General features: G+C 41.2%; 2 protein-coding genes across 2 annotated transcripts in view; both read left to right on the forward strand.

Moving 5' to 3' along the window:
- Nucleotides 1–6,353, forward strand: part of tox (thymocyte selection-associated high mobility group box) — an 83,803-nt gene extending 77,450 nt beyond the window's left edge. Inside the window, exons 9-10 of the mRNA XM_084370082.1 lie at nt 4,359–4,519; nt 4,828–6,353. Coding sequence (XP_084226208.1) covers nt 4,359–4,519; nt 4,828–4,864 — 198 coding nt within the window. The 3' untranslated portion in view covers nt 4,865–6,353. The remainder of the gene's footprint in view (nt 1–4,358; nt 4,520–4,827) is intronic.
- Nucleotides 6,354–11,935: 5,582 nt separating this feature from the next.
- LOC311266375 (zinc finger BED domain-containing protein 5-like) lies at nt 11,936–14,053 on the forward strand (the record flags this gene model as incomplete). Its single annotated transcript, XM_084368722.1, has 3 exons — nt 11,936–12,625; nt 12,679–13,101; nt 13,577–14,053. The coding sequence occupies 3 exons, from the start codon at nt 11,936–11,938 to the stop codon at nt 14,051–14,053; spliced, it is 1,590 nt and encodes a 529-aa protein (XP_084224848.1).
- Between the last annotated feature and the right edge of the window lie 12,330 nt (nt 14,054–26,383).

The raw sequence follows: 26,383 nt of genomic DNA on the forward strand, positions 1-26,383 counted from the left end.
ATTTGCTCAACAATGGATGAATAGGTGAGGTAGAGGAGGGGAGGGGGGGAGAACCAAACCACCTGCTGTCCTGTTCTTTCTCCTCTTTCACTCACAACACTCAGATTAACTTTCCTTTCAGCCCCTCTCTCTCTCTCTCTCACTCACACACACACACACACACACACACACTCCTGAACTCACTCATTTTTCCTTCTTTCCATGTCTCTCTCCTACTTCAAAGTATCTTATGGTTAAAGACATGCTTCCCTCATTTTCCTCTTCCTCCTCCTCCTCTTCCCCTGCTTCTTCCTCTCCTCTTACCTTGTCATGTCCTCTTCATTTGTCCTTAGCTTTCCTCTCTCCTGGCAGATGATAAAATTAGCCAGACACTCAAAACTCTGTAATTACTGCTGATGAACCTGTGACTGATCATCTTTTTCACTGTGGTTGCTTTCATTCATGTCTCTGTTCAGTGCTAAAGGTTGGCTTGTTAAAACCATCAGCTCAGTCTGTGGACTCATTCAGGTTGATGGATGACGTAAAAAAGCCACCATTATTGTGACAGCATCTCATGTTCAAAACTGCACAGTAAAACTTTGATGAATGTAAAGGATTTTACTTTTTAACCAGTTTTGCCAAGAAATATGACCTGTTTCATGGCGGGCTGGGTATTGACAAGGACTTCATGATACGCATCACGATACATTGCGATACGATGCATATTGCAATATATTGCGATATTCCACATAGTTTACTGAAAATGTAATGTAAGTGTAAGTTGCTATGTACGATCTGGGTAGTCTTGATACACAGCACATTATATTGATAATTCAGCGGACAAATTAGGTCAAAACAATTTAATTCATTCATTCTGCCTGACATCCTTGTTGTTTACTGTTATTTTTAATCCATCGATGAAGACAAACGATCACAAGTAGGGCCAGCATGCTGGTAGCACAACAACATAGCAGCTCCGCCTTTCGGCAAACTGATTAAAGGGGGTCCCCAACACGTCACACACATGGACCACAGGGTGAGAGCCCCACACCGCCGTACAAGCCTGCGGCATTTCTCTGCACCACTAGATTTCATGTGAATGTACCAAGGACGTTCAATTATATCAGAATGTACCCTGTTTTGTCAGCCGGCCATGCTGCTTCCAGCTCCTCTGACTGACTCACTCATTCACTCTGCCAGAAATTACACCTGGTAATTTGAGGCAACTAGCCATACTGCAACCTATTTAAAACATGATTTAAAAAACAAAACAAAATTCAAAATATGGATTTTTGGAGCTGGACATCAATGCAGTATGTTGCGAAGATAAATATTGCGATATATTGCCTGATCCATTTTTTAGCACAGCCCTAGTTTCATGTTTAAACATGGATTATAAATGTTTTTCAAAGTGTTGATGAAGGTTCTCAGTTAAGTTCTGTATCGTAGGCAACTGGACTTTTAGTTTCAGTTTCTTGAAGACGTTTCACCTCTCATCCAAGAGGCTTCTTCAGTTCTAACTAACTGTAGGGGAATTGCCGGCTTTTAAACTCTGTGTGGGAGTGTCCTTACAGAGAGTGGGAGTGTACTTACAGAGTTGTTAAGGACACGTGTGAGCTCTGAGTTTCAGACTCATTAGGGCCTCTTGTGGGTTGTTGACCCAACCGGCCTTCATGTGGGTTTCTAGGGCTAGGTGAGCCCAGGTGTGAAATGTTGTTAAACTGTCTGGGGAGGGAACTCAGTACAGCATTGTAGGTGGGTGATAAGTAACATCTTAGGCCTCCTCCTCTGTTCAAAGACGGTCGTTCCAGTTTGACATAGATGGATTCTTTTACTCCTCTTTCAAACCAACTGTCTTCTCTGGACAAGATGTTAACATTGTTGTCCTCAAAGGAATGATTTGTCTCCTTCAGATGTAAGTGGACAGCAGAGTCTTGACCTGAGGAGTTGGCCCTCGTGTTGTGCCATTCGTTTATGGAGAGGTTTTGTCTCCCCAATGTACAAACCTGTGCAGTCCTGTCTGCATTGAACAGCATCAACTACATTACTCTGTTTATGCCTGGGTGTTTTGTCCTTAGGACGGACAAGTTTCTGCCTCAATGTGTTGGTAGGTTTGAAGTAAACCAGGATATGATGTTTATTGAAGATCCTCCTGAGTTTCTCAGATGTTCCTGCAACATTGGGAATGATAATGTTGTTATGTTTTCTCGTCTCCTCCTCTCTGTCTGCTCTGGATCTTTTAGAGGTTTTGACAAAGGTCCAGTTTGGGTAGCCACAGTTTTTAAGTGCTCCCCTGATGTCCTTCTGTTCCTTCTCCTTCCCCTCTGTCTTTTTGGGCACGGTCTCAGCCAGATGGTTTAAGGTTCTGATGACCTCCAGTTTGTGCTCCAGAGGGTGATGAGAGTCGAACAGCAAATACTGATCTCTGTGTGTAGGTTTTCTGTACACCTCAATGTGGAGGCTTTGTCTTCTTCAATGTGTACTGCACAGTCCAAGAAGGGCAGACCGTCTCCTCTGACATCTTCCCGTTTGAGCTTGATGTTTTTGTCCTCAACATTTATATGTTCTGTGAAGGCTTCCACTTCCCTTGTTCTGATTTTGATTTTTGAATATCATTTTTCTCATCTTGTTCCTATGAATTTTTGATGTGGTGTTGAGTGTTACCGACCAAAGGTGGTGTTTGGATATGTTGTAGGTAAATTAGTTGATGCTGCTGATGATGGGTCTGAGTGGCTTCTTCAGTTCTGGAGAAGTGAAGAAGTCCAGTTACCTACGATACAGCACTTAGGAGTCCATAGATGCATGAGATGGCTTCCCCAGGGTACAGTCGGTAATACAGTGGTCTGTCAATGACTTTGTCCTTTTCCAGTTTTTGCAGATGTTCTATAACCCTTTTGTAGCTACTGTTAGGATCTCGCCTCAGAGTCTCACAGGTGTTGGTATCACTAAGCAGATTCGTGACTTTGGTGTGGTAGTCCGCTGTGTTTAGCACCACAGTGCATCTCCCTTTGTCTGCCGGTGAGATGGTGATGTTCTGGTGTATTTTGAGTGATGCTGGGCCTTCCTTTCCTCAGTAGTAAGGTTGGAGGGGGGTACTTTTGCATTAGCAAGAGTGGCTAATACCTTCAACCGTAGCTGTTCTACCTCAGTGTCTGCTAACGTGTTGTTATTGATGGCTGACTCTGTTGCTGTGATGAGATCTACTACCGGTATCTGTTCTGGAGTTACTGCAAAGTTTAGTCCCTGGGCAGGGACATCCTTCTCCGGTTGGGTGAGCTCTCTGTTGGACAAGTTTTTCACCCACTTCTCTTGTAATCTCTCAGATGTGCTGTGTTGCTGTCCTTACTCCTCTAGGTCAGAGCTTCTGTTCTCAGGGAGTTGCTTTGACATGTCTGTATTGCCAGATGTTTCTGTGTCTGCCATTCCTTACCTCAGTGTGTTGTGATGTCTGTGCCTTCTCAACAGACTTTCCCTGGTAACTTCATAGCAGTGACGTTAGTTCCTCAAAGTCTGACACTGTGTTCAAATTTGGCAAATTAAAAGTATGCTAAATAATCTATTGGCAGTTCCTGTTTCTGGCAGTTGTTTCCAGCACTTGTGGATGTACAGACAACTATCACTGGATGACTTTTTTCTATAACTCTTTAGTGGATTTATGGACATTTATTTGCAGGGGACATAATGACAGATTTTGATCTACTCACATTTTAAGTCACACTGAATATTAATGTAAATGTGTTATGTCAGTGTGGACAGATTTGACTACTGCGTCTCCAACTGTTGAGCCTGCTGGTGAACGAGTCAATCATTGGGTCAAAGTGACGTCTTTAAATTTTGCTTCTTTTGTACAAAACCCAAACACTCCTCATTTACTGCCATAAATGATTAAAAAAAAGCATCAAGACCAAAAAGGACTTGATTAATGATTAATCGATTATCAACATAGGCTTGCTAACAAATTCTCTCCAATCAACTAATGAATTAATTGACTTAATGTTTCAGCTGTATTGCTGAGGCCACACTTTCTTGGCTGTGCTGATAAAATCTACTCCAAAATTTTTACTCTCAATTTTGGGAAAAAAGCAGAAAGGAAAATCCACAAACTTCCATAAAATTAATTTGACTTTGATTCCAGCAGCCCTGTATTGATACGACACACACATTCAACTTGCCACTGCAGTAGCATTGCTCAGCTGGTATCTAGCTGGAATATTATCTGTCTGGATTTTCACAGCTCATGTTAGCAGAGTACACCTCTGTATGAGGCTGGTCAGCTTCCTTCATTTATTTCCATGTTACTTTTCTTACTGTCATCAGGTTTTGTTTCACTCTGCAGACATGATGAATCGTAACAAAGACATTTTCTTCACTACTTTCAGGGCTACCCCCCCTCCCTCCAGTCTGACTACCAGCCAATAGGAGGAGGTATGCTTAATGGTGGAGCAGTGATGTCACCATCAATGGACTACCACCAGCTTGGTCGACACACACCGAGCCACCACCCCACCTTGGACTGGAGCACTGATTACCATGGCAACGGGTACATATTAGGGTTTTTAAAGAATAACTAAATCTGGTGTTTGCTGGTTTGATGTACAGGTGTACCTCAGGACATTGTGACATCACTCTAGGGTGTGGTCACAGGTGCAACAGAGCACATACTGTATCTGACCCGACCCAAACACATGTATCAGCAGCACTGGGTGAAACATGTATTTATGATCTTGGGGTGAACTGTCCCTTTTAATATAAGCCCCATATGTATTAAAACAACGGGACAGACGTGTGAACCAGCAAATACTCTTGGTTACTATGGCCTCACACTTTGTTTGTCCTGTCTTCCTGCAGAGGTCTTCAGAGAGACAAACATCTCTATCTGAGCTAATCTCAGGACTGTGACACCAAACTTCAGCTAAGCCCTTCTACTGCCACCATGGAGCCTCTCTACACCAGGCCAGCCTCCTCCGACCTCAACCCCCTGAGGACTCAACCAACAGACCACCTACATGTGAACTAGAATTCAGCACTTCAAACAAGAGCCCAAGCAGTAGAATAAAGGGACATTTCTGTGTATTACTAAAATGTCTCATCTACTGGACAACAGGACAGTGTTAAGAACAGGAAAAATAAATACTTTCTTCCAGCTCCTGCATGTCCATTGGCCTTTCTGACATCTACTATTGGCTGTATTTTTTGTACTTATCCTTTGCAGCATGAGACATGCTGTAATTTGAATAGAAAATGTGTATAGCAGTGAGGAGAGGCGGACAAATCCTCTGCTGTGACAGGTGTATGCTCCAACCTCCCTCAGAGAGGGATTTTCTGTCTAGTTTCCTGTCTGCTCTAAAAAGTTCATATGTAGTTCCTCATTTTGTAAAGGTGGTGTTCACCATCAGGTCCAAAAGGCTCGGAAGAGCAACTGTACATTACTGTAATGTAATTGTTTGAGCTGTGGATTTAAAGCCAATTAATTATTATTATTTTTATTTCTATTTTATTTTTTATTTTTTGGACCTGGTAGTTGCTGTATCTTCCTACAGCCAAAGTCAAGAGAACACAGTACACAAACAAAGGGTTTATAACCAAATGATACACAAATTGTATTTCCTCGTTGGTTCTTTAATCATTTGATTAATGTCTCCAGTTTGATGCAGTGTGGACTGAAGTCCCACACACTGTCTGTAGAGACAGAAGCAGTGTAGAACACAGTGATAACTGCTGAATTCATTCTGCTGTATTCAGCTGAAGACAAATGGGAGAAAGAGGTGATGTAGTGTTGCCTTTTGAACCAGGCACCGGCTGTAAATAATTGTGTATGATTAAAGGACTGTAATTGTTCTCTGGCAATGAAGCTCAGATCAGCAGAGTAGAAATTCAATGTATTTTAGTCCTTGAAATAATGAAATGTCAAACAATTCTTTGTTAGGAAAAAAACAAAAATACTCCTTTGTATGATGACAGCTCCTCCTCCTGGCATATGTCTGCTGATAATATTGATTTGGATCCAAATTGTGTGTGTGTGAATGTGTGAAGTGTTAATGAGAACGCAGAGTGGTTGATTGGGTTGCATGGTCTCTTTTGTCATCTCTATTTCTCTGTGAACAGAGGCTATTTAAGAAACTATAACTGTTGCTGGGTTGGATGTGTTTTAATGTTGTTTTTTATTTTTTAATCAAATCAAGTGTTCTTTTAGTGTTAATGACGATGATGAGAGACATATCTCTCACTGTCTATCTCTTTGTATTAATGTGTTTTTTGGCAGATGAAAGGACTCTGGGCAACAACAACCATGAAGATTTTCTTATTTTTAGATTCTAATAATGTGTTTGAGAATAAAGTCAGTGCTGCATTGATGTGCAGTCATTACTCCAAAACCTGCCTCTTTTATGCTGTGTATTTGTGAACAGTGTGTGACAGTTACTTTAATTAACTGAACATAATAATGTACACCTTTACCTCTCCTGCCACACAGTACACTTTATATTTGTATCCTGTCTTTTGCATTTAGCTGAGTAGCTGTAAGTAGCTGAGCTGTAATTGCAAAACAAATGTGTTTGAAGTCTCTGAAAAAATTTGTTTTTAACCCCTGTGAGCTCAGATCACATCATGTGAAAACAGTTCTTAACGTAAATTTAATTACAGTGATTTCATTAGTCACACAAGTCATCTGGCAGTGTTAGAGGTGGAAATGTCAGTCAGAGTCGCAGAATGAGGGTGTCAGTATTTGACGAGTTGGGAATGAGGCTCAAAAATCAACTTTTCTTACAAAGAGTACCTTTTAAGTACAGCAGCACAGAGCTGAGGGCTTTTGATTGTTATGGAATCATGACTACATTTGGCCACCTATATGTTAGCATTACATTGGATTCACAGAGTCAAGCATCTGTTTTACTGAAAGATAAATACCAAATAAAAACCCAGAAGGTCGTTTAATATCACTGACCACTTCTTTGAAGGTCCAGTCGCAGTCAAATGTTTCCATCCACTCATAAAGAGCATGTTGTTCATGTCAGTCTTCAGTTCCTGTGATTTCTACAGCTCTCATGTTTCTGTGATGAATGAGTGGAACACAAACTACTTTGTCACAAAAACATTCATGAAGTTTGGTTCAGTAATGAATTTATTATAGGTCTTCTGAACATGTGACCAAATCTGCTGGATCATAAATATACAGCTCTGGAAAAAAATTAAGAGACCACTGCAAAATTATCAGTTTCTCTGATGTTACTATTTATAGGTATGTTTTTGAGTAAAATGAACATTGTTTTATTCTATCAGCTACTGACATTTCTCCCAAATTCCAAATAAAATTTAAGCTGCAAGCAGCGATGAATGGGCCCTCGCAGTCCACGCGCGTCGGGGAATGCTGCTGCCGTTACATGCTGCTGTCAGGGCAACTGCTGTCTGGGCTTGTTCATGTCACAAATTCCGTTGAGCAATGAAAAGTGAAGGCAGTCAAGCTGTTATTTCGTCATTTAGCAGTAAAAGCGCCACGTATTGGACGATTTGCACCGAATTTTGTACAAACCGTCAACGCGCCATGGAACACGATTAGCAAAAGTTTTGTGGTAATGGGACCGTATTTCGTCAAGATATGCAAGACTGTCTGTTTGACCACAATGTGCAGGAAATTGTAGTTGTATATTTTGGGTGTTGTTTGGACAATCAAAATTCTTTTAATAACTTTTTGTCAGGAGGGTCCACAGATGCTGTGTGCAAAATTTTGTGTAAATCGGTGACATTGCCTGGGAGGAGTTCGCAAAAGTATGTTTTTCATTTTTCGCGAATTTGCGAATTGAAATTTTGCGCGAAAGTGGGCGTGGCCTACATCACACAATTCAGCTGAATTCAGGAAACATGTAGATATAAACGTAGATATTAAAACTGCAACATATTATGTCGGAGTTATTGGTAAAAAACAGTTTTGTGTTGATAATAGTGGCAGCTGCTGGTCATTTTTGGTGTGTGAGTAACAGGGGCCAGTCTATACAACCCCTATCAATTTCATATCCATAAGTGTTATGGTATGGGCATAGTGGCAAATATAAAATGAAACTGCCACAAGAGTGGCACCTAGTGGCGGATCGGTAAAACCTTCAACAGATATCCTCAGGAGGGCATTGACGATAAATGTACCAAATGTTGTGTTAATCCGACGAACCAATGTGGAGATATAAAATACTTCAATTTAAAGAGCGCCACCTATTGGTCAGCGGCCACAATTTTGCACAGATTCTTAGGGGCTCATGTGGAAGTAGCAACCTGAGTTTCATGTCATTTGGACACACTAATGTGGAGATATGCAACACTTCCTGTTTTGACCCTAATCTACAGGAAGTTGTTATTTAATAACTTGAGTATTCTTTGGAATATCAAAATTCTTTTAACAACTTTTTGTCAGAAGGGTCCACAGATGCTGTGTGCAAAGTTTGGTGCAAATTGGTGAAATTGCCTGGGAAGAGTTCGAAAAAGTAGGTTTGCGACATTTGGCGAATTTGCGAAAAAAAAAAAACGGTAGGCAGAAATGGGCACCATTCACTGAACGTGTGGATATAAGGTTTTTGAATGTGCGACAAAGTATATGGGAGTTATAAGACAAAACGCACTTTCCTTGATTATAGCGCCACCTAGTGGTGGAAATTCACAACGACAACAGATTATAAAAAATTTTGCCAGGTGTGATGTATATTCCAAGTTTGGTGAGTTTAGGGGTATGTTCAGGCAGTGAAAAATGCGATCATTTGGGACAAAGAAAAAAAAATAACAAAAAAATAAAATAATCATTCGAGAAACAATAGGGACCTTGCAGGTTCCCTGCTCGGGCCCTAATAAATATGGTCATTTAGAGCATTTATTTGCAGAAAATGACAAAAGATGCAGTGTTTGATTGTCAATCACAGCTTTCATGCGTCTTGGCATGCTCTCCATCAGTCTTTCACATTGCTGTTGGGTGACTTTATACCACTCCAGGTGCAAAAATTCAAGCAGCTCAGCTTTGTTTGATGGCTTGTGACCATCCATCTTCCTCTTGATCACATTCCAGAGGTTTTCAATGGGGTTCAGGTTTGGAGATTGGGCTGGCCATGACAGGGTCTTGATCTGGTGGAAAAATCAATCCTCAGAGTTGGGGAACATTGTCAGAGCAGAAGGAAGCAAGTTTTCTTCCAGGATAACCTTGTACGTGGCTTGATTCATGCGTCCTTCGCAAACAAGAATCTGCCCGATTCCAGCCTTGCTGAAGCTGAAGCACCCAAGATTATCACCGATCCTCCACCAAATTTCACAGTGGGTGCTAGACACTGCGGCTTGTAGGCCTCTCCAGATCTCCGTCTAACCATTAGTTTAGTTTATTATTATGGATCCCCATTAGTCACTGCCTCAGCAGCGACTATTCTTCCTGGGGTCCTACATCACAATACAAAATTTTAAATATATATATATATATATGCTCAATCCGAAAACATATATACACATATACATATACAAATATTACATACATGTTAAAATATTTAAGACATTCAAGACAATTCTCCAAACCTATTCTGTAGCAAACAACAACTACAAATGACACTTATCCTGTAGCACTTGTCCTGTAGCAAACAACAACTACAAATGACACTTATCCTGTAGCACTTGTCCTGTAGCAGACAACAACTACAAAAAATAAAATAAAATAAATGACAGTTGAAAAAACAAGAAAATAAAGAAAATAAATGAGGCAAATGTATAAAGGCCCATAACCTAGTAGGAAAAAGAAAGAAAAAACTACCAGCTCTACTCGTGATTGAGACCAGATGCTGTGGGAGTCTGTTCCAGCATGTAATTGCCCTGCCTATCTAGGTATAGGCAGGGTAAAAACACCTCTTAAGGCTCGTCTAGTTCCATGGTTGTGACTGTCACTAGCACGCAACAGCACGTCACGACACTGTGCCTAAATGAGCAACATAGAGCAAGTCTTGCAGCCCTATTTTGAGTGAGCTGAATTTTATTTAGTTGTAGTTTGGATGCATTTGACCAAATTGCTGGGCAATAGTCAAGATGTGTAAGCACAAGTGATTCTACTACTTGCTTAGTAGTTGTGTTGGTTAAAAAGTAGGCACTTCTTCTAATGACTGAAATACTTCTGCTCATTTTTGCCACAATGTTGTTAATGTGAGTAGCCTGTAATCCCCAGCAATCTGGCCTCCTTAACTTGCTCAATATTAGCTCCAAGCAAAGAAACACATAAACTTTGTTCCTTTCTATGAGCATAATTTGAGCTAATAACAAGACATTTGGTTTTTGATATATTCAGTTTCAACTTATTTTCAGTGACCCATTGAGAGATCTGCATTAACTCATCTTGAAGTACACTACTCAGGTCTGTATCATTCTCTGCTGAGGCATATATTGTAGTGTCATCTGCGTAAATTATACTGCGAGCGTTTTTTAAGACGTGGAATATCATTTACAAACAGTATAATAAGGCTCCAAGGCAGCTTCCCTGAGGGAGGCCACAATTTAATATCTTGCAACTTGAAAGAGATCCATTAAACGAGACACATTGCTGTCTGTTAAACAGATAGCTTTTCATCCAGTTAATGGCTGGAAGTTTAAAACCATAAGCAGCTAGTTTTATAATTAGCAATTCGTGGTCGATAAGATCAAAAGCTGCGCTAAAATCCAGCATCACTGTTCCAACTAATAATTTGCTGTCAATTTGTTTCAGCCAATCATCCGTTAATTGTGTGAGAGCAGTGCATGTTGAGTAGCCAGTTTTGTAAGCGTGTTGAAAGTCAGAATTGATACTATTACTAGAGAAATAGTTTTGAATTTGCCTAAATACAATTGTCTCCATAAGTTTTCTTAAGACAGGTAAAATACTGATTGGCCTACTGTTCGATCCAGTAAATGCTTCTTTCCTGTTTTTCTGTAGAGGAGTAACCTTAGCTACCTTCCATACTTGAGGATAAATTCCTTCCTTAATACTCAAGTTAAAAATATAACAAATAGGACTGGCTACGATTCCAGCTGAAAGCTTTAAGAGTCTACTGTCTAGATTAGGGTTTCTCAACGGGGGCGGTACCGCCCCCCAGGGGGCGCTCTAGACATTGTGGGGGGCGCTGGGAGCGTGAGGGCTGAGAGGGGGGCGCTCAGGCAGGAATGGGGGGCGCCACAACTTGGCTTGTACAAAGTTCATTTGAACTCTACATGTTAAACTTTAATGGTTTCCCAACTTTTTTAGTGGAAATAACCAACCTAAATAGTCTACTTTATGGGTGTTTCTATAAATTCTACTGAGCTACATCTTATGAGATCGGTGTGTGTCCTTTTAAGAGCGAGAGCGGTGTGTGTGTGTGTGTGTGTGTGTGTGTGTGTGTGTGTGTGTGTATGTGTGCGTGCGTGTGCGTGTGTGTGTGTGTGGTCGAGAGAGGTGAGCGAGCGAGAGTAGATGCGGTCGAGAGGAAAAAGTGTATCTTAACGTTCAGATATAGTTTCATAAAAATAAAGCTGCTGTCTGAGACCTAAGAACCCGAGTCTGCTGCTTCCACTGCTAGGTAAAAGGGAAGAGATATCCTCTCTGCTCCCTGACCACGATCGGACGAGCTGAGCAGGAACGGTCTCCATAGTAACGCCCGTAAACAAGCCACGGCAGCAGGGAAACCCCGGGAAATCCCGGGAAACCTCTTGGAGACTTTCCGACACTTGGCTACTTTTGACAGCTGTCACCTGGAGCCCATCTAATTGTTCGCGGGCTAACACTTAAATAACCAATGAAAACGTACACAAGCACGATTAGGCCTACGTAATCACATTTAATCACAATCCATTTACATTACAATCAAACATGGCGGAAAATAAGAAGAAGTGCCGGCAGTACAATGCAAATTACATAAATTATGGATTTATTCCATCACCGACTAATGTACATCTGCCGATGTGCCTGCTATGTGAGCAGGTTTTCTCGAATGAGGCAATGAAGCCGTCGCGATTACAGGAGCATCTGTCAAAAAAACATCCTGACAAGGCATCAAAAGACTCGGCCTACTTCCAGTCACTGAGGGATCAGCATTCAAGGCGCCCCACGATCAACACCATGTTCGCTCGGAGCGTCAATCAAACAGAGAGCGGGTTGGTGGCATCTTATAATATAGCTCTACTTATTGCAAAGGCCGGCTTACCGTTCACTGTAGGGGAGTCTCTAGTTATTCCCGCAATAAAGGAGGTGATCTCCACAGTCATGCAGCGCGACCCTGCGCCAGTCACCAAGGCCATCCCGCTCAGCAACGACAGTGTGGCCCGGCGCATACGGGAGATGTCCATGGACACTGAGCAACAGCTGTGTGCTAAGTTGCGCGGCTGTCGCTTTAGTGTCCAGCTGGATGAGACCACCACGGCCGACAACAACGTTCTCCTGATGGCCTATGTCCGTTATGTGTCCGGGAGGGATCTGCTTGAGGATTTCCTGTTCGGGGAATACCTGGCCACAGACACGCGAGGGGAAACCATCTTCGCCGCCCTGACGGAGTTCCTGCGGGAGAGGGACATCCCGGTGACGAACATCATCGCCTGCGCCACGGATGGAGCGCCAGCTATGGTCGGCAGATACCGGGGATTCGCCACCCTCCTCAAGCAGCAAGTCCCCCAGGTGTTGACAGTGCACTGCGTACTGCACCGTCACAACTTGGTGGCCAAAAAAATGTCCCCGTCACTCATCAGTCCCTGGATGTCGCGGTCAAGGCGATCAACAAAATAAAAGCCCATGCGCTTAATGATCGGCTCTTCAGACAGCTGTGTGGGGAAAATGATGAGGCCTTTAAGCGCCTGCTGCTCCACACAGAGGTGCGCTGGCTGTCAAAGGGCAACTGCTTGGCCAGGCTGTGCGAGCTTTTCCCTTCAGTCACTGAATTTCTCGACCAGGCAGACGCAACCTTGAAGGCCAAGCTGTGGTCCTGTCGCCATGACATTTTTTACCTCTCCGACTTCTTCGGGAAGATGAATGAGGTCACATTTAAGCTCCAGGGGGATGGGATGACGCTGGTCCACTCCAAGGCCACCATCTGCAGCTTCCTTGCAAAACTGGAGCTCTACCAACAGAACCTGGGGAGGCGACAATTAAATCACTTTCCGCAGTTAGCCAAGGTAGGTTTTTGAATTAAGGCCTGTTCATACTACGCAAGAAGAAATAAATGTGTGATTGTTCAGAATGTGAAAATATTAGGCATTTCATATTTCATACTAGAGGTCGGACATGCCACCTCTGTTGCCTCTTTCTTTCCATCTCCTCCGCAATAGCGCATAATAATGAGCTATCAATACTCCGCCGCCGCTTCAAACGTGTTGTTCTCCTCCTCCTCAATCAACGCAAAACTTGCCATCTCCGCTAAGGGGATTCCTTTAGCGCGCGTTAAGTGTAGGCTTCTGCAGTGGGCAGGGTGTATGAGGGACTCCCAGGAGTTTTTTTTTTTTTGGTTTTTTTTAAAAAGGGAACTCCCAGGAGTTTCTCCTGAAGTAGCCTATGAAATGCCCTGACCATGAGTATGAACAGGCCTTTAGAGTACGTTTTATCTCTGCTCTCATGATAAAATGAAATAATAGTTTTACTGTGCCTGTTCAGGTGTTGGATGAGCTGACGGATAGTCACCTCCTGCTCTACACCGATCACTTGAAGGCAGTCAAGGCCGACATGGCGATTCGGTTCAGGGACCTCGAGCAGCTGGATGTGCCTGACTGGGTGATGGAGCCATGGCAAACAGATGCTGTCAGCTGTGAGCCCGAAATCCAGGAGAGCCTCATTGATCTCCAGAATGACGAAGAGGCAAAAGCAACATTCCGGACCTCTGGTTGGCGTGCGATGTGGGTAACGCAAGGTCAGCGTTTTCCCCCGTTGTGGGAGAGGGTCCATCTCCTGCTCCTCGCTTTCCCCACGTCGTATCTCGTCGAACAGGGATTCAGCCAAGAACTCCACATGCAGACGAAATACCGCAACCGTCTGAACCTGGTTAGCTCTGGCGCTCTCAGACTGAAACTCACATCCCAGTGTCCAGACGTGAAAAAGCTGGCAGCGGCCCACCAAGCACAGGGCTCTCACTAGGTTGCTTTTAATAAATAAAGCCCGTACAGTCCTATATAGTTCCCTTCTTTAAAATAGGCTTTTTTGTTCTTCTTTTTTTCCTTGGTTCATGTTAGCGTCTCACTCCTCAGGCAATGACCGTTTCTGTTCAAATGTTTAATAAGCCTAGGAGCGCATTAATTAACGCACGAGCAATTTCTGTTTTTTTATTGGTTCATTCACTGTTGTTCACGTGAAGTGTGCGTGTTGTTGGCATGTCTGACCACATTATCCCACTAAAACTAATTTTCAACAAATTCTGCTGTGGTGGTATTTTTCTTCCCAAGTTCCACGTTGCTTAATACACCTGGGGTTATTTTCAAATGTTGTGATATTGTGAAGTGATATAAACGTTAACCACTTATGTTCAGACTTAATATGCAATTCATTCATCATCCTCAAAGGCTGTGTGGCCTTTCTCTCAGTAGAAACACCAGTTTGACTTAAATTCTATCTCACAGCTCTTTGCAGAAAGATCCTAGCAACTCAAGAGCTCAGGGTCCCATTACAATTAAAATAACATTTCCATGTTGTTTACCAGTTTCTCCAGGCATAGTGTTGAGTTATATACAGACATGACTATATGTGTCAAAAACATACATTTTGGAGGCAATGTTTAAATTAAAATCCATGCTTTCATGTCCTATAAAATGGTCATATTTACTCATTATTTTGTTGGGGGCATAAATACAACTTCAATCCAATAAAAACAGGGACTTTAAAGCAAGCGAATGACTTCCCTCATCATACAAAACCTGGGGGGGGGGGCGTTAAGGGGATCATGGCATGGTCAGGGGGGCGTTTGTTCAAAAAAGGTTGAGAACCACTGGTCTAGATTGTCATGACCACAGGTTTGTCACATTTAAGTTCAGATAATAACTTTTGAATTTCCAAATTATTAGTGATTGAAAATTCAAATTTGCATTCCTTGTGCCGCATGATGTGTTCTTTTGGCAATTTACAGGCGACATGCCATTTCTTATAGTATTTACTTTATTTATGTAATAATTGTTGAAATAATTTGCAATTTCTTGGGGTTTGGTAATAAAACCATCATCTGAGTCAATAAATTATGTTTTTCCCTTTGTATCTCTGCCCATGATTTGATTGAGAGTACTCCAAAGTGTTTTACTGTCATATTTAATTTCATCAATTCTAAATTGGTAGTATCCTCTTTTTTTCTGTCTATTCAGTTTAGTCACTCTGTTTCATGAAGAGCGATATTTTTGCCAGTCATCTGAATTCCCTGAATTTACAGCAATTCTCTTTAGTTGATCTCTTTCCTTCATCAAACCTCTCAGATCAGGGTCAAGCCAGGGCGCTTTAGATGACCAGGTGTTGGGCAAAGTTGAAAATTGGACTCATCAGAGAAGATGACCTTACTCCAGTCCTCTGTGGTCCAGTCCTTATGGTCTTCTGCAAACCTCAGCCTGGCTCTTCTTTGCTTCTCATTGATGAAGGGCTTTTTTCTAGCTTTACACGACTTGACGGTTTCCAACTGTTCTCGCCATGCACTTCACCCCAGTTGCCATTTGCCATTCTTTTTGTAGGTTCAGAAATCAATATTTGGTGCCATTCTATTTGCCATTCTTTTTGTAGGTCACTTGATGGCATCCTACGGTTGCTGAGTGACATTCGAATGAGTTGACTGTCATCAGTTTTCGCCTTCTGCCGGTCTGTAGCTTTGTTGTCCCCAATGTCTGCTGCTTGACCTGGTTCTTATGAGCCGCCGTCTTTGAAATTTTAAGGATGGAAGCAACCTGACGCTAACTGTATCCCTCTACCAGTAAAGCCAGAATTGAACCCTTCTTTTCCTCATTAAAAACTTTTCTTTTCAACTCTTTTGGCATGGTCAATAGTTATTTTTTGATTCAAATTACTTTTGAGGTACTACTAGCACTGTTTTTGCCATCCAGCTGGTCCTATTGCAAGAGGATAGTGAAGACCACAGCAGTGGTTTTTATACTTTTCCTTGTTAAATAAGATTTGGTTACAGGTGATCAACTAATCAGTACCTCATTAAGTAGAATGAGGTGTGCTTGTGTTGGAATTCAACAGACACTGGAATGGAATGGCTGTCATACATGTAGAGATGCTGATTTCAGAAAAATTTGCAGTGGTCTTTTCATTTTTTCCAGAGCTGTACATACAGTAACTTGAACAATCACTTCTGGTGATTATAGAAAGTTGTGAATCAAATGTTCTTTGTAGCATCTTAACTTCTTCTGAGCAATTCTGATTGATACCTGCTGGTGACTTTTCTGGGCCCATTTTAATAGGGCTGTTTGATACAGCCATTAGACTCAGCCACAAACACTACAATGTGAAAGTCTAAGAAGCTCAGCACTGATCTGAAATAGCTCATTATTGATTTGAACAAGTCAGGAAATTCACTTGGATCCATTTCCAAGCAGTTACAGGTCCCAAGATCAACTATACAAACAACTGTTTGTAAGTATAAAGTGCATGGCACAGTTGTGTCACTACCACGATCAGAAAACACAAACTATCACCTGCTGCTGAGAGAAAACTGGTCAAGATGGTCAAGAGTCAACAAAAAACACCAAAAAGATAGTCTGCATGAATTAGAAGCTGCTGGAAGACAGGTGTCAGTGTCAGCAGTCAGGTGTGTTTTACATCAACATGAGCTGAGAGGCTGCTGTGTTAGAAAGAAGCTCTTGCTTCTTGTTGGTTCTTGTTGTTTGCCCACAATGAGCATCAATATGTTTGGAGGAGAGAAGGTGAGGCCTTTAACCCCAAGAACACCAAACCTACATGGGGCTGGTAGAGTTCTGCTGTGGGGCAGTTCTGCTGCCAGTGAATCTGCTGCTCTACAGAAAGTAAATGGAATAATGAAGAAGGAGGATTATCTCCAAATTCTTCAGGAAAACCTAAAATCATCAGCAGCAGATTGGCTCTTGGGTGCAGTTGGGTGTTCCAGCAGGACAATGATCCAAACATACATCAGAGGTGGTAAATGAACGGATCAATCAGACCAGAATTGAGGTGTTTGAATGACCTTCCCAAAGTCCTGACTTGAACTCCATCAGAACATGTGGACTGTGCTGAAGAAACAAGTCTGTGCCAGGAAGACAACAAATTTAGTTGAACTTCACAGATTCTGTCAAGAGGAGCGGTTAAAGATTCAGCCAGAGGACGACCAGAAGCTTGTGGATGGAGATCAAAAGAACCTAACTGAGGTGAAAATGGCCGAGAGACATTTAAAGGTATAGTTGGTAATGTTGGAGAGCTAGCAAGATTTGAAAGTGGCACCTCGTCTAAGCTCCATCCCCTTCTCCCCCTCCCGTCAGTGCTCCGTCCAAAGCCCCGCCCCCACACACTTGAACGCGCATCAGACAGTCCGTCAGCAGGGCAGAGGAGAGCCGTTAGCATTGGGCTAATACAAGCTACAAAAGTAGCTAAGTTGTCTAACGTTACATATTTCATGAAAGTAACAAATCCCTTCGAAGCAAAACAAATAATTACCTGTCCAACAGAAAGACAGCAACCTCTGCATCACTTCTGGAAGTGCTACTTTTGGCTGCATTTTCTCTGCCATCGTTCTCTTGCTAACTGTGCTTGTTTTATGGCTGTTGGCAAACAACTGTTAGGTGCGCATTAGCGCCACCTTCTGACCTGGAGTGGATCTCCTGCTAACTCCATATGGAGTGTGATGAATATATCCAGCAACACGTGACACGTGGTGAGTGCGCGCAGGGAGGAGGGGGGGACAGAGGGGGGTGCAGGCAGGACGAGACATGAAGGCATCTGATTGGTTCTTTCAACTCGGACCTAGAGGGAGGGATTGGTCAGAGTTTTTACAGGCCTGCAGCTGCCACAGAGGTCTGATTTATTTCGTTCCTTTTTCTGAACACATTATGTATGGACTACTCTCAGGGTGGAAAAACCATTTCACCCAGTATAACAAAAAGTGTTTCTGAACAGGATTACCAACTTTACCTTTAACCAAATATTAGAATTACTGTATGTATATTAATGATCCAGCAGATTTGGTCACATGTTCAGAAGACCTATAATAAATTCATTACTAAACCAAACTTCATGAATGTTTTTGTGACAAAGTAGTTTGTGTTCCACTCATTCATCACAGAAACATGAGAGCTGTAGAAATCACAGGAACTGAAGACTGACATAATGAACATGTTCTTTAGTGGATGAAACTTTTGACCGTGACTGAATATCCAGATTCTCAAAAACTCTGTCCACTTCTAAACCAAAAATCTGTTTTCCAAGCTGTGACTCTATTTTCTTATATAGTACAAACCAAGTTAGCCATAATTGACATATTAAACTGTCCTTCCAATTTTTACAAGAACAACATAAAAACGCTATTGTGTCTATAAAATAGAAAAGAATTGCTCTACCCAATATGTTTTGTTTTTATAATCAAATTTGCAATGTGATAGAGCTGTTCTGACCGATCCGGCATTTATAATGGCCGATAAATGAATATTTAAAAAATAAAATAAAAACGGACGAAACACCCTTCAACCATGTTATGAGTGTTGGCATTGCATAGTTTGTCCACCAGAGGACACTCTACAACGTCCCTGTTGGCAACACTCGTGTTTAGAACGCCACAAACCCTACAACCAGCTGATCCAGCCAGAGTCGGGCAGAGCGAACCAGTTATCCACAACTGAGCTCATCGGTGAAGTGTGTTCATGGTGAGTTGGCAAATGTCACGAGAAATACATTGCTTGAATAACAATTAAAAGAACATCCCCATCAGTTCTCTTAACTCAAATAAGCATGACAAAATTTGTGACTACCATGTCCAGTTTTGCTGCTGTTACGTGTAAGCTGAGAGTGAAACGGAATTAGCTAGTAATTTTGATGTTCCTCTGTTCTGTTGTGACAATAAAACAAACACGTTTATTTTTAAACTGCATTATCATATTATTTCAGTGAGAACTCATAAATAACTACAAATAACTAATGTTACGTAAATCTGTTGTATGTTTTGTTACGCGTTTCTGGATTTTTATATATATATATATATATATCTTATATATATATGTATATCGGCCAATATATCGGAATATCGGATTTTTAAATCCCCAAATATTTGTATCAGTATAGGCCTTAAAAATCCTTTATCGGTCGGGCTCTACTTTCAATGACTACTGCAGTCTCAAAACTATTCAACCCCCTGAATAGAATTCCTCATAAGAGCACACATTTGCAAATCAGGTGTGGTGTCAAGCACACCTGATGCAACCAATCAAGGGCTTCATTAGTTGCTTTCAGGTGTGCTTGAGATAGAACACCTCAAATACCTGGACTGTTGACGGTGATCATTGCCTTGCACAAACAAGGAAAATGATACAAAAAGATAGCAAAGGCACTGAATGTTCCTAGAGATACAGTTGGAAGCATAGTTCGCAAGTTTAAAGTAAAGGGACAGTGGCTACACTACCTGGACTTGGCAGAAAGAGGAAGCTATCAACGGCTGCCACCAGAGTCCTGAGGAGGCAGGTGGTCAAAAACCCTCGGCTGAATGCAAAAGACCTGCAGCAAGACTTGGTGGCAGCAGGCACTGAGTTTTCAGTTTCCACAGTAAGGCGCATACTAAACGCTGAAGGGCTCGATGCCCGAACTCTAAGACATACACCACTACTGACCCAAAAGCACAAGAAAAGTTGGCTCCAATTTGCTCAAAACTATATAAATAAGCCAAAAAGGTTTTGGGATTCTGTTCTGTGGAGCGATGAAACAAAACTGGAACTTTTCGGGCCTATGGATCAGCTGTATGTCTGGAGGAGGAAGAATGAAGCATACGCTGAAAAGAACACCCTGCCTACAGTGGAGCATGGCGGTGGCTCAGTGATGCTCTGGGGCTGCTTCGCTTCCTCTGGCACTGGAAAGCTGCAGCGTGTGGAGGGCAAGATGGATTCAATCAAGTATCAGGAAATCCTGGGAGAAAATGTCATGCCGTCTGTGAGGAAGCTGAAGCTTGGACGTCATTGGACCTTCCAACAGGACAATGATTCCAAGCATACCTCAAAGTCCACCAAGGCTTGGTTTCAGAAGAAGTCCCTGAAGATACTAGAGTGGCCATCACAGTCACCTGACTTGAACCCCATTGAAAATCTCTGGTGGGATTTGAAAAAGTTGCAGCACGCAAACCCAAGAACATTAGTGAACTGAAGGCCTTTGCCCATGAGGAATGGGCTAGGATTCCTCAGGAACGCTGCCAGAAGCTGGTGTCTGGCTATACATCACATTTGCAGCAGGTCATAACAGCAAAAGGGTGCTCTACTAAGTACTAAAGATGCTTGTCATGAAGGGGTTGAATAATTTTGAGACTGCAGTAGTCATTAAAAGTGGCATTTTGTTTTGAATTTGGAGAAACCACTTGAAATATTAGTTGTGTTGAGCTATTTAAATTGTTCTTGTTTGATTTGTTTATTGCAAACAGCTGCTAGTTTGTACATTTTGCCAATAAACCTAATTGATTTTGATTGCAACGTTTGATTGCATTGTATTTCTGCAAACCATGTTGAAATGTAACATCTTTAGGTGGTTCCATCTCTACAAACAAAGCTGGAAATTGTCCTGTCATCCTGCTGAAAATTCTGCTCATGCTGTTGTTTCAACATTTTGTTAAAAATATCAGTTCTGTGTTGGCCAGAAAAATGTCCTGTGGAAAAGCTTACAAATGTTGAAATGTCATCTTGAACAGTGTTCTCTGACTCGCCCAGCTGTTTTGTGGAAATAGTCATGTGATATGTATGACGTACAAACTTGAATGTATCCTTGATTTGCTGAAAAATAAAATGCCAATATTTAATTCTTGGGACTGAGCTGGTTCGGACATACAGAGTATGAAGATCCAGCATTTGAGAGCCTTTCAGCGAAGTGTTCTGGTTAATCATTTTCAGCTTGTTTTATTTTGAAAAGCTCTGATGAACCCACCGTACACTTCCTGCTCAGTACTTAACAGCAGACATACAGTTTTAAACTAGCAGGTGAACATAGTGGAGCATTAAACAGCTGAAGAGACAGATTTTCATCAGGAGTCAGTAGAGACTTAAACAGAGCTAAGACAGAGTGGATATGGGATTTACATTGATCAGGTGGCAAGAAAGACAACTTCCAATAAATGCTGATGTTGCCACACGTCTGCTGGATGTTAATAAGCAATTGTTTGCCAACATACCAACTTTATAATGTTTACTATAACATGTAAATCTTGTGCTTTTTTCAGAATGTTCTGCTGCCCCCAAATGGCCAAAAAATCAATTAATTCAACATTAAACTACATCAAAAAGTTGGTGATCTTTGTCACATGACAGAATCACAACTCCAAATGATAATGTGGCTCCATATCTGCTAGATGTGTAAACAAACAACTGTTCGGGATAAAACAATTCATAAGGTGATAACATGTCAAACTTGTGTCTGATGTTCAACATGATGTGGTATTCTCCCTCCAACTGGTCACAGAATTGATTAATGCTTCTATTATGGATAAATATATATCATGCAACTTTTTAAATTCATGTTAACAGACATTGGAATGAAATGTTAATACATGAGAGGCACAAAGCAGAGAAAACAATCCTCACTAGATTTAAACAGAGCACCTTCAAAGATCAAGTAACAGCTCAGTGAAACGGTTCTCTGTTGTGTGACAGGTTTTTTCATTTGACATCTTGATATTTCCAAAGATGACACCAACTGTGGAAAACTGCTTTAGGTCTGTTCTGTCAGCCTTACTTTTTTGTAAAATAGTACCTGTATCAGGCAGATTAGTTCTTTAATTACTGCTTTAATAACATTTTGTCTCCAGAAAGTGGCCTTTCAGTTCTGTCCCTGTAATGAGTCAAAGCTTAGTTACACTGAAGAACAGGCAACCTCTCCGTCTATCAGTAGGAACACACTGCACCCTTATGGTGACAAGAGAGAACTGCACTGACTTCATGCTCTGTTTTACTCTCCGACATCCAGCTCACTATAAATCAACACAGCTCACAGTTGCTTTTTTAGGACACTAACACTAACCTGGGATGTTCCTGTGCTTCACATCATTCTAAATCCATCTATTTGTTCTTTCATCACTTTGAAAAATGCTGAGATGAAAAGTCCAAATTTAAATGAGAAAAATATAACTGAGCTTTGGGAGCCTTTGTCCCTGGTTACTGTGATCGAGGGCATTTACGGCTGCTCTTATCAATATTTTCATAAATTAACAATGTGTTTACCATGAGTCACTCATGACACAACCACAAAGATCACCTGACGCTACAGTTCCTCTTCAAACTACAGAGCCTTTTAGTATCTTTCAGCAAATTGTTTTGGTTTTTAAGGCACATTATTTTAGACATTTGATTGTCTCAGCACTCTCATAAACCTCATTTTCAGCATCAGAACACAGTTTCAGCTCAAGTTCTGATAAAACACAACCTGCCCAGCATCAAACAGCAGACAGACACAGGAAACAGACTAGCTGGCATGGGCTGTGTGTGTGTGTGTGTGTGTGTGTGTGTGTGTGTGTGTGTGTGTGTGCGTGCGTGCGTGCGTGCGTGCGTGCGTGCGTGCGTGCTTGCGTGCGTGTGTGTTTGTGTGTATGTATTGTCCACTCACTGAACCCAAACAGAGCCGAGGACCACAAAGACAAAATATTAGCAGCATCTTTTGGAGCTCTCCTGCAGGTGCACTATGTGACAGCACTTGTTTTGACAGTGATCCAAAAATGTAATTCATTTATACCTACTGTACATATGACTTATTATTTAAAAGTTTTATTTTTATTAATAAAACTCAAAGTCTATAGCAACACCATGTGAGGATGAAAAGATCTTAATTCACATAGAATATTGGTGGGATGAAAAACTGAGAAAAAAAGATGTGGTTCTTGGATACCACATGTCAAAAGGTTTGGCCTAAAGAGGGCGCTACAGGTATGATCATGTTGATCCTCTCCAGGTGACACCTGATCTCAAGGTCAGGTCTTGACAGACTGCTTCCACTGTTCACCTGTTCAGTCTCAGATTGTCAAAACTTCAAATATACATTACAGTTTATGCAACACTGTGATGGATCTTGCTGTTGTGGGAGCGAACAGAATACTTCAGGAGAAAACAGGAAGCTCAGTGCATGTTGGAGTGCTCATCCATAAAATAATCTAAATCAGGGGCCCTAAACTTTTTGCCTTGGAGGGCCAAAACCGAAACTTAATGGAAGGCCAAGGGCCAAACGCAAACACAGATGTGTTTGTACTGTTAAAGTTCCAGTGTGTAGGATTTAGCAGTACCTAGTGGTGAGGTTGCAGACTGCAGCTAGTGAAATACCCACGCACCTCACCCTTCTCTATGGTGGCCGCTAAAAACACTAATAACACAAATGGAACTCCTCAGACCCAGTGTTTGGTTTGTCCATCTGAGCTACGGTGAAGTCATGGTGGTGCAACATAGCGGACTGCGTAGAAAGACATAGATTTTTTTAAAATCTAGACAGGACAGCATCGCTCAGGCTGGTTTCTTATTTTGCCCAGTGGCCACTTGCAGTTTTATGAAATTTCCCCTCAGGCCCAAAACACATTTTCCCCCATAAAGCACCTTTATAAAAGGGACATCTGTAAAACTGTTGAGAGGATACCTCAAACCGCAAAAGAGGTCAATTATGACTCTTTCTTTTTTTTTTTTTTTTTTTTAATTAACGTTTTTTATTGATTCCACATATCAATATTCAACATTTTACATATACAATTTTCCAATAGTATAAAACATTCCTATACTTCTCCACCAGGTAGCAGAGACATAGATAGACATACATTCTCAAAGAAAGTTACTGTAGTGTAAATGTGAAGAAAAAAAAACGGAAAAAAGAAACACTTTTTCACTCCTGTCCTTATTTTCACACCTCACTTACATTGTCCCTTTTCTCCTGTTGGAGGGTAAACATAATTAACCTATGAACCAAAGAACATGTTTGTAGCATGAACCGAGGGGATCAGAAATCTACCATGCACAATGTCCTTACTGCACAAAGTCTGCTCTCAATGGAGACACAAAATTAACCCAGTTTTCCCAGTAATTTTTAAAAGTCTCTGTTTTTAGTCTAGTTGAGAAAGTCAGCTTCTCCATTCTATAAATATCAAGCATTACCTCTACCCAATCCTCCATTTTTGGTGCATCAGTTTTTAGCCATTTTCTGGTGATGGCTTTTTTAGCTGCCACCAGCATTATTCGAAATATGTATTTTTCTTCTGACCTTGTCATCTCCTGGTTCTCTTTTCCCAAATATAATACTTCAAATGTAAGTGGAATTTGCACTTTCAGAATTTTTTCCATACTCTTCTGTAACTCCTGCCAATAAGGTAGAATACAGGGGCATCCCCAAAAGACATCGTGTATCTCGATATTTCTGTTGCGCTGGTGTAATAAAGTATCTTACAATGTTCTTCCAGCCATACTCTCTCCATGAGAGGGAGCATGTTGTTTTCCACTGTCCTTCATTTACCATCACCCATTCCTCCTCTGATAACATCCTCCCTGCCTCTTTTCCCCACTTTTCTTTTATATATGTTGTATTATTGCCCTTTAATCTTTCGATTTCTTTATATAATTTTGTGATTAATTTCTTGCCCTGGTCTGACTCATAAGCCGAGGTGAATAATTTAATAATTCCAGACTCTAGCTCATCCAAATTAAACTTTTTTATACTTTGCTCCATATAATGCCGCATCTGTAAATATCTGTATAAATCTTGGTTGTCTAATCCGTATTGATTTTTAAGATCCTGAAAGTTTTTGATGGTCTTCTTTTTAAAAAGCTCCCAAAATATTTTTGGTCCCACTCCCCATCTACTGAATCTACTATCTATTGTGTTTGGTGTGAAGTCTGAATCATATGCGATCCATCGCAGTACCTTGCTCTGCTCAACCAGATTGTTCTTCGATATGATCTCAAACCATATATTTAAGGATAACCCCAGCCAAGGATTTAACTCCTCCTGAAGATGTTCCCTCAATTTTTTATCATTTATTATTGCTTGTATTGGAACATGTGCATTTGATGTGAGACATTCAATGTCCTTCCATCTTGCGCTGTAGGCAGGATTGCATAAATTCCACAACGTTTTTAACTGTGCAGCCTGATAGTAGCTCTTAAGACATGGTAGGGCTAGTCCCCCTTTATCTCTAGGCAGTTGAAGAGTTTTAAATCTTATTCGGGGTCTTGCCCCCCTCCAAATGTATCTTGAAATGAATTTGTCCCATTCTGTAAAATCTTTGTCTGTTACTTCTACTGGTAGGGTTTGGAATACATATAGTAACCTTGGAAGTACATTCATTTTAATTGTTTCCACCCTTGAGACCAAACTTGTGAAGGGGATTAAATTCCACCTTTCCATATCAGACTTGATTCTTGATATTAATGCGTCATAATTTAGAGATTTCAATTGAGACAAATCTTGCGGCAAGTTTACTCCCAAGTACTTCATGACTTTTGAGTCCCAATTAAACCTAAAACTCTCTCTAATTTTCCTATCTGGGACATAATTAAATGTGAGAATCTGAGTTTTCCTCATGTTCAATTTATAGCCCGAAAATAGACCAAATTCCTCAAGTGTTGACATGAGTGCTGGAAGAGACCTAGTGGCATGTGTTAAATATATTAATACATCATCCGCGAATAATGCCAATTTCTGTTCATCTCCCTTAATGTTGATACCTTTCATGTTTTCATTTTGTTTTATCCATTGACTCAGGGGTTCCAAATAGAGAGCAAATAGGAGTGGGCTAATTGAACAGCCTTGGCGACACCCACGCTCTAAGACAAAAGAGTTTGAAAGATTCCCATTAATTCTAATCCTGGCTGTAGGTTTATTATACAGAGATTTTATAGTCTTGACAAACGTTTCATGAAAACCATATCGCTCCAGCACCATATATAAGAAATCCCACCTGACAGAGTCGAATGCTTTTTCTGCGTCCAATCCTAATATTATTGCCTCTATTCGTTTTTTAATAATGCTTTGTATAATATGTAATGTACGTCGGATATTGTCTTGTGTCTGTCTCTGCTTTATAAAGCCCGTCTGATCCTGGTGAATTATGTCTGGTAAAATTATTTCTAAGCGTCTAGCTAAAATAGCGGTGAATAATCTATAGTCCTGGTTAAGGACACTAACTGGTCTATAGTTAGACCACTCCATTTTGTCCTTCCCTTCCTTCGGGATAACCGAAATGTAAGCTTCCCTCCAAGAGACTGGGATTTCTCCCTCTTTTAGCACCCAATTAAATGCATTCTTCAACAAGGGGATCAATGGTTCTCTAAGCATTTT

The sequence above is a fragment of the Pagrus pagrus genome (assembly GCF_965226575.1).
Source record: "Pagrus pagrus genome assembly, chromosome: 12".
Classification (NCBI taxonomy): domain Eukaryota; kingdom Metazoa; phylum Chordata; class Actinopteri; order Spariformes; family Sparidae; genus Pagrus; species Pagrus pagrus.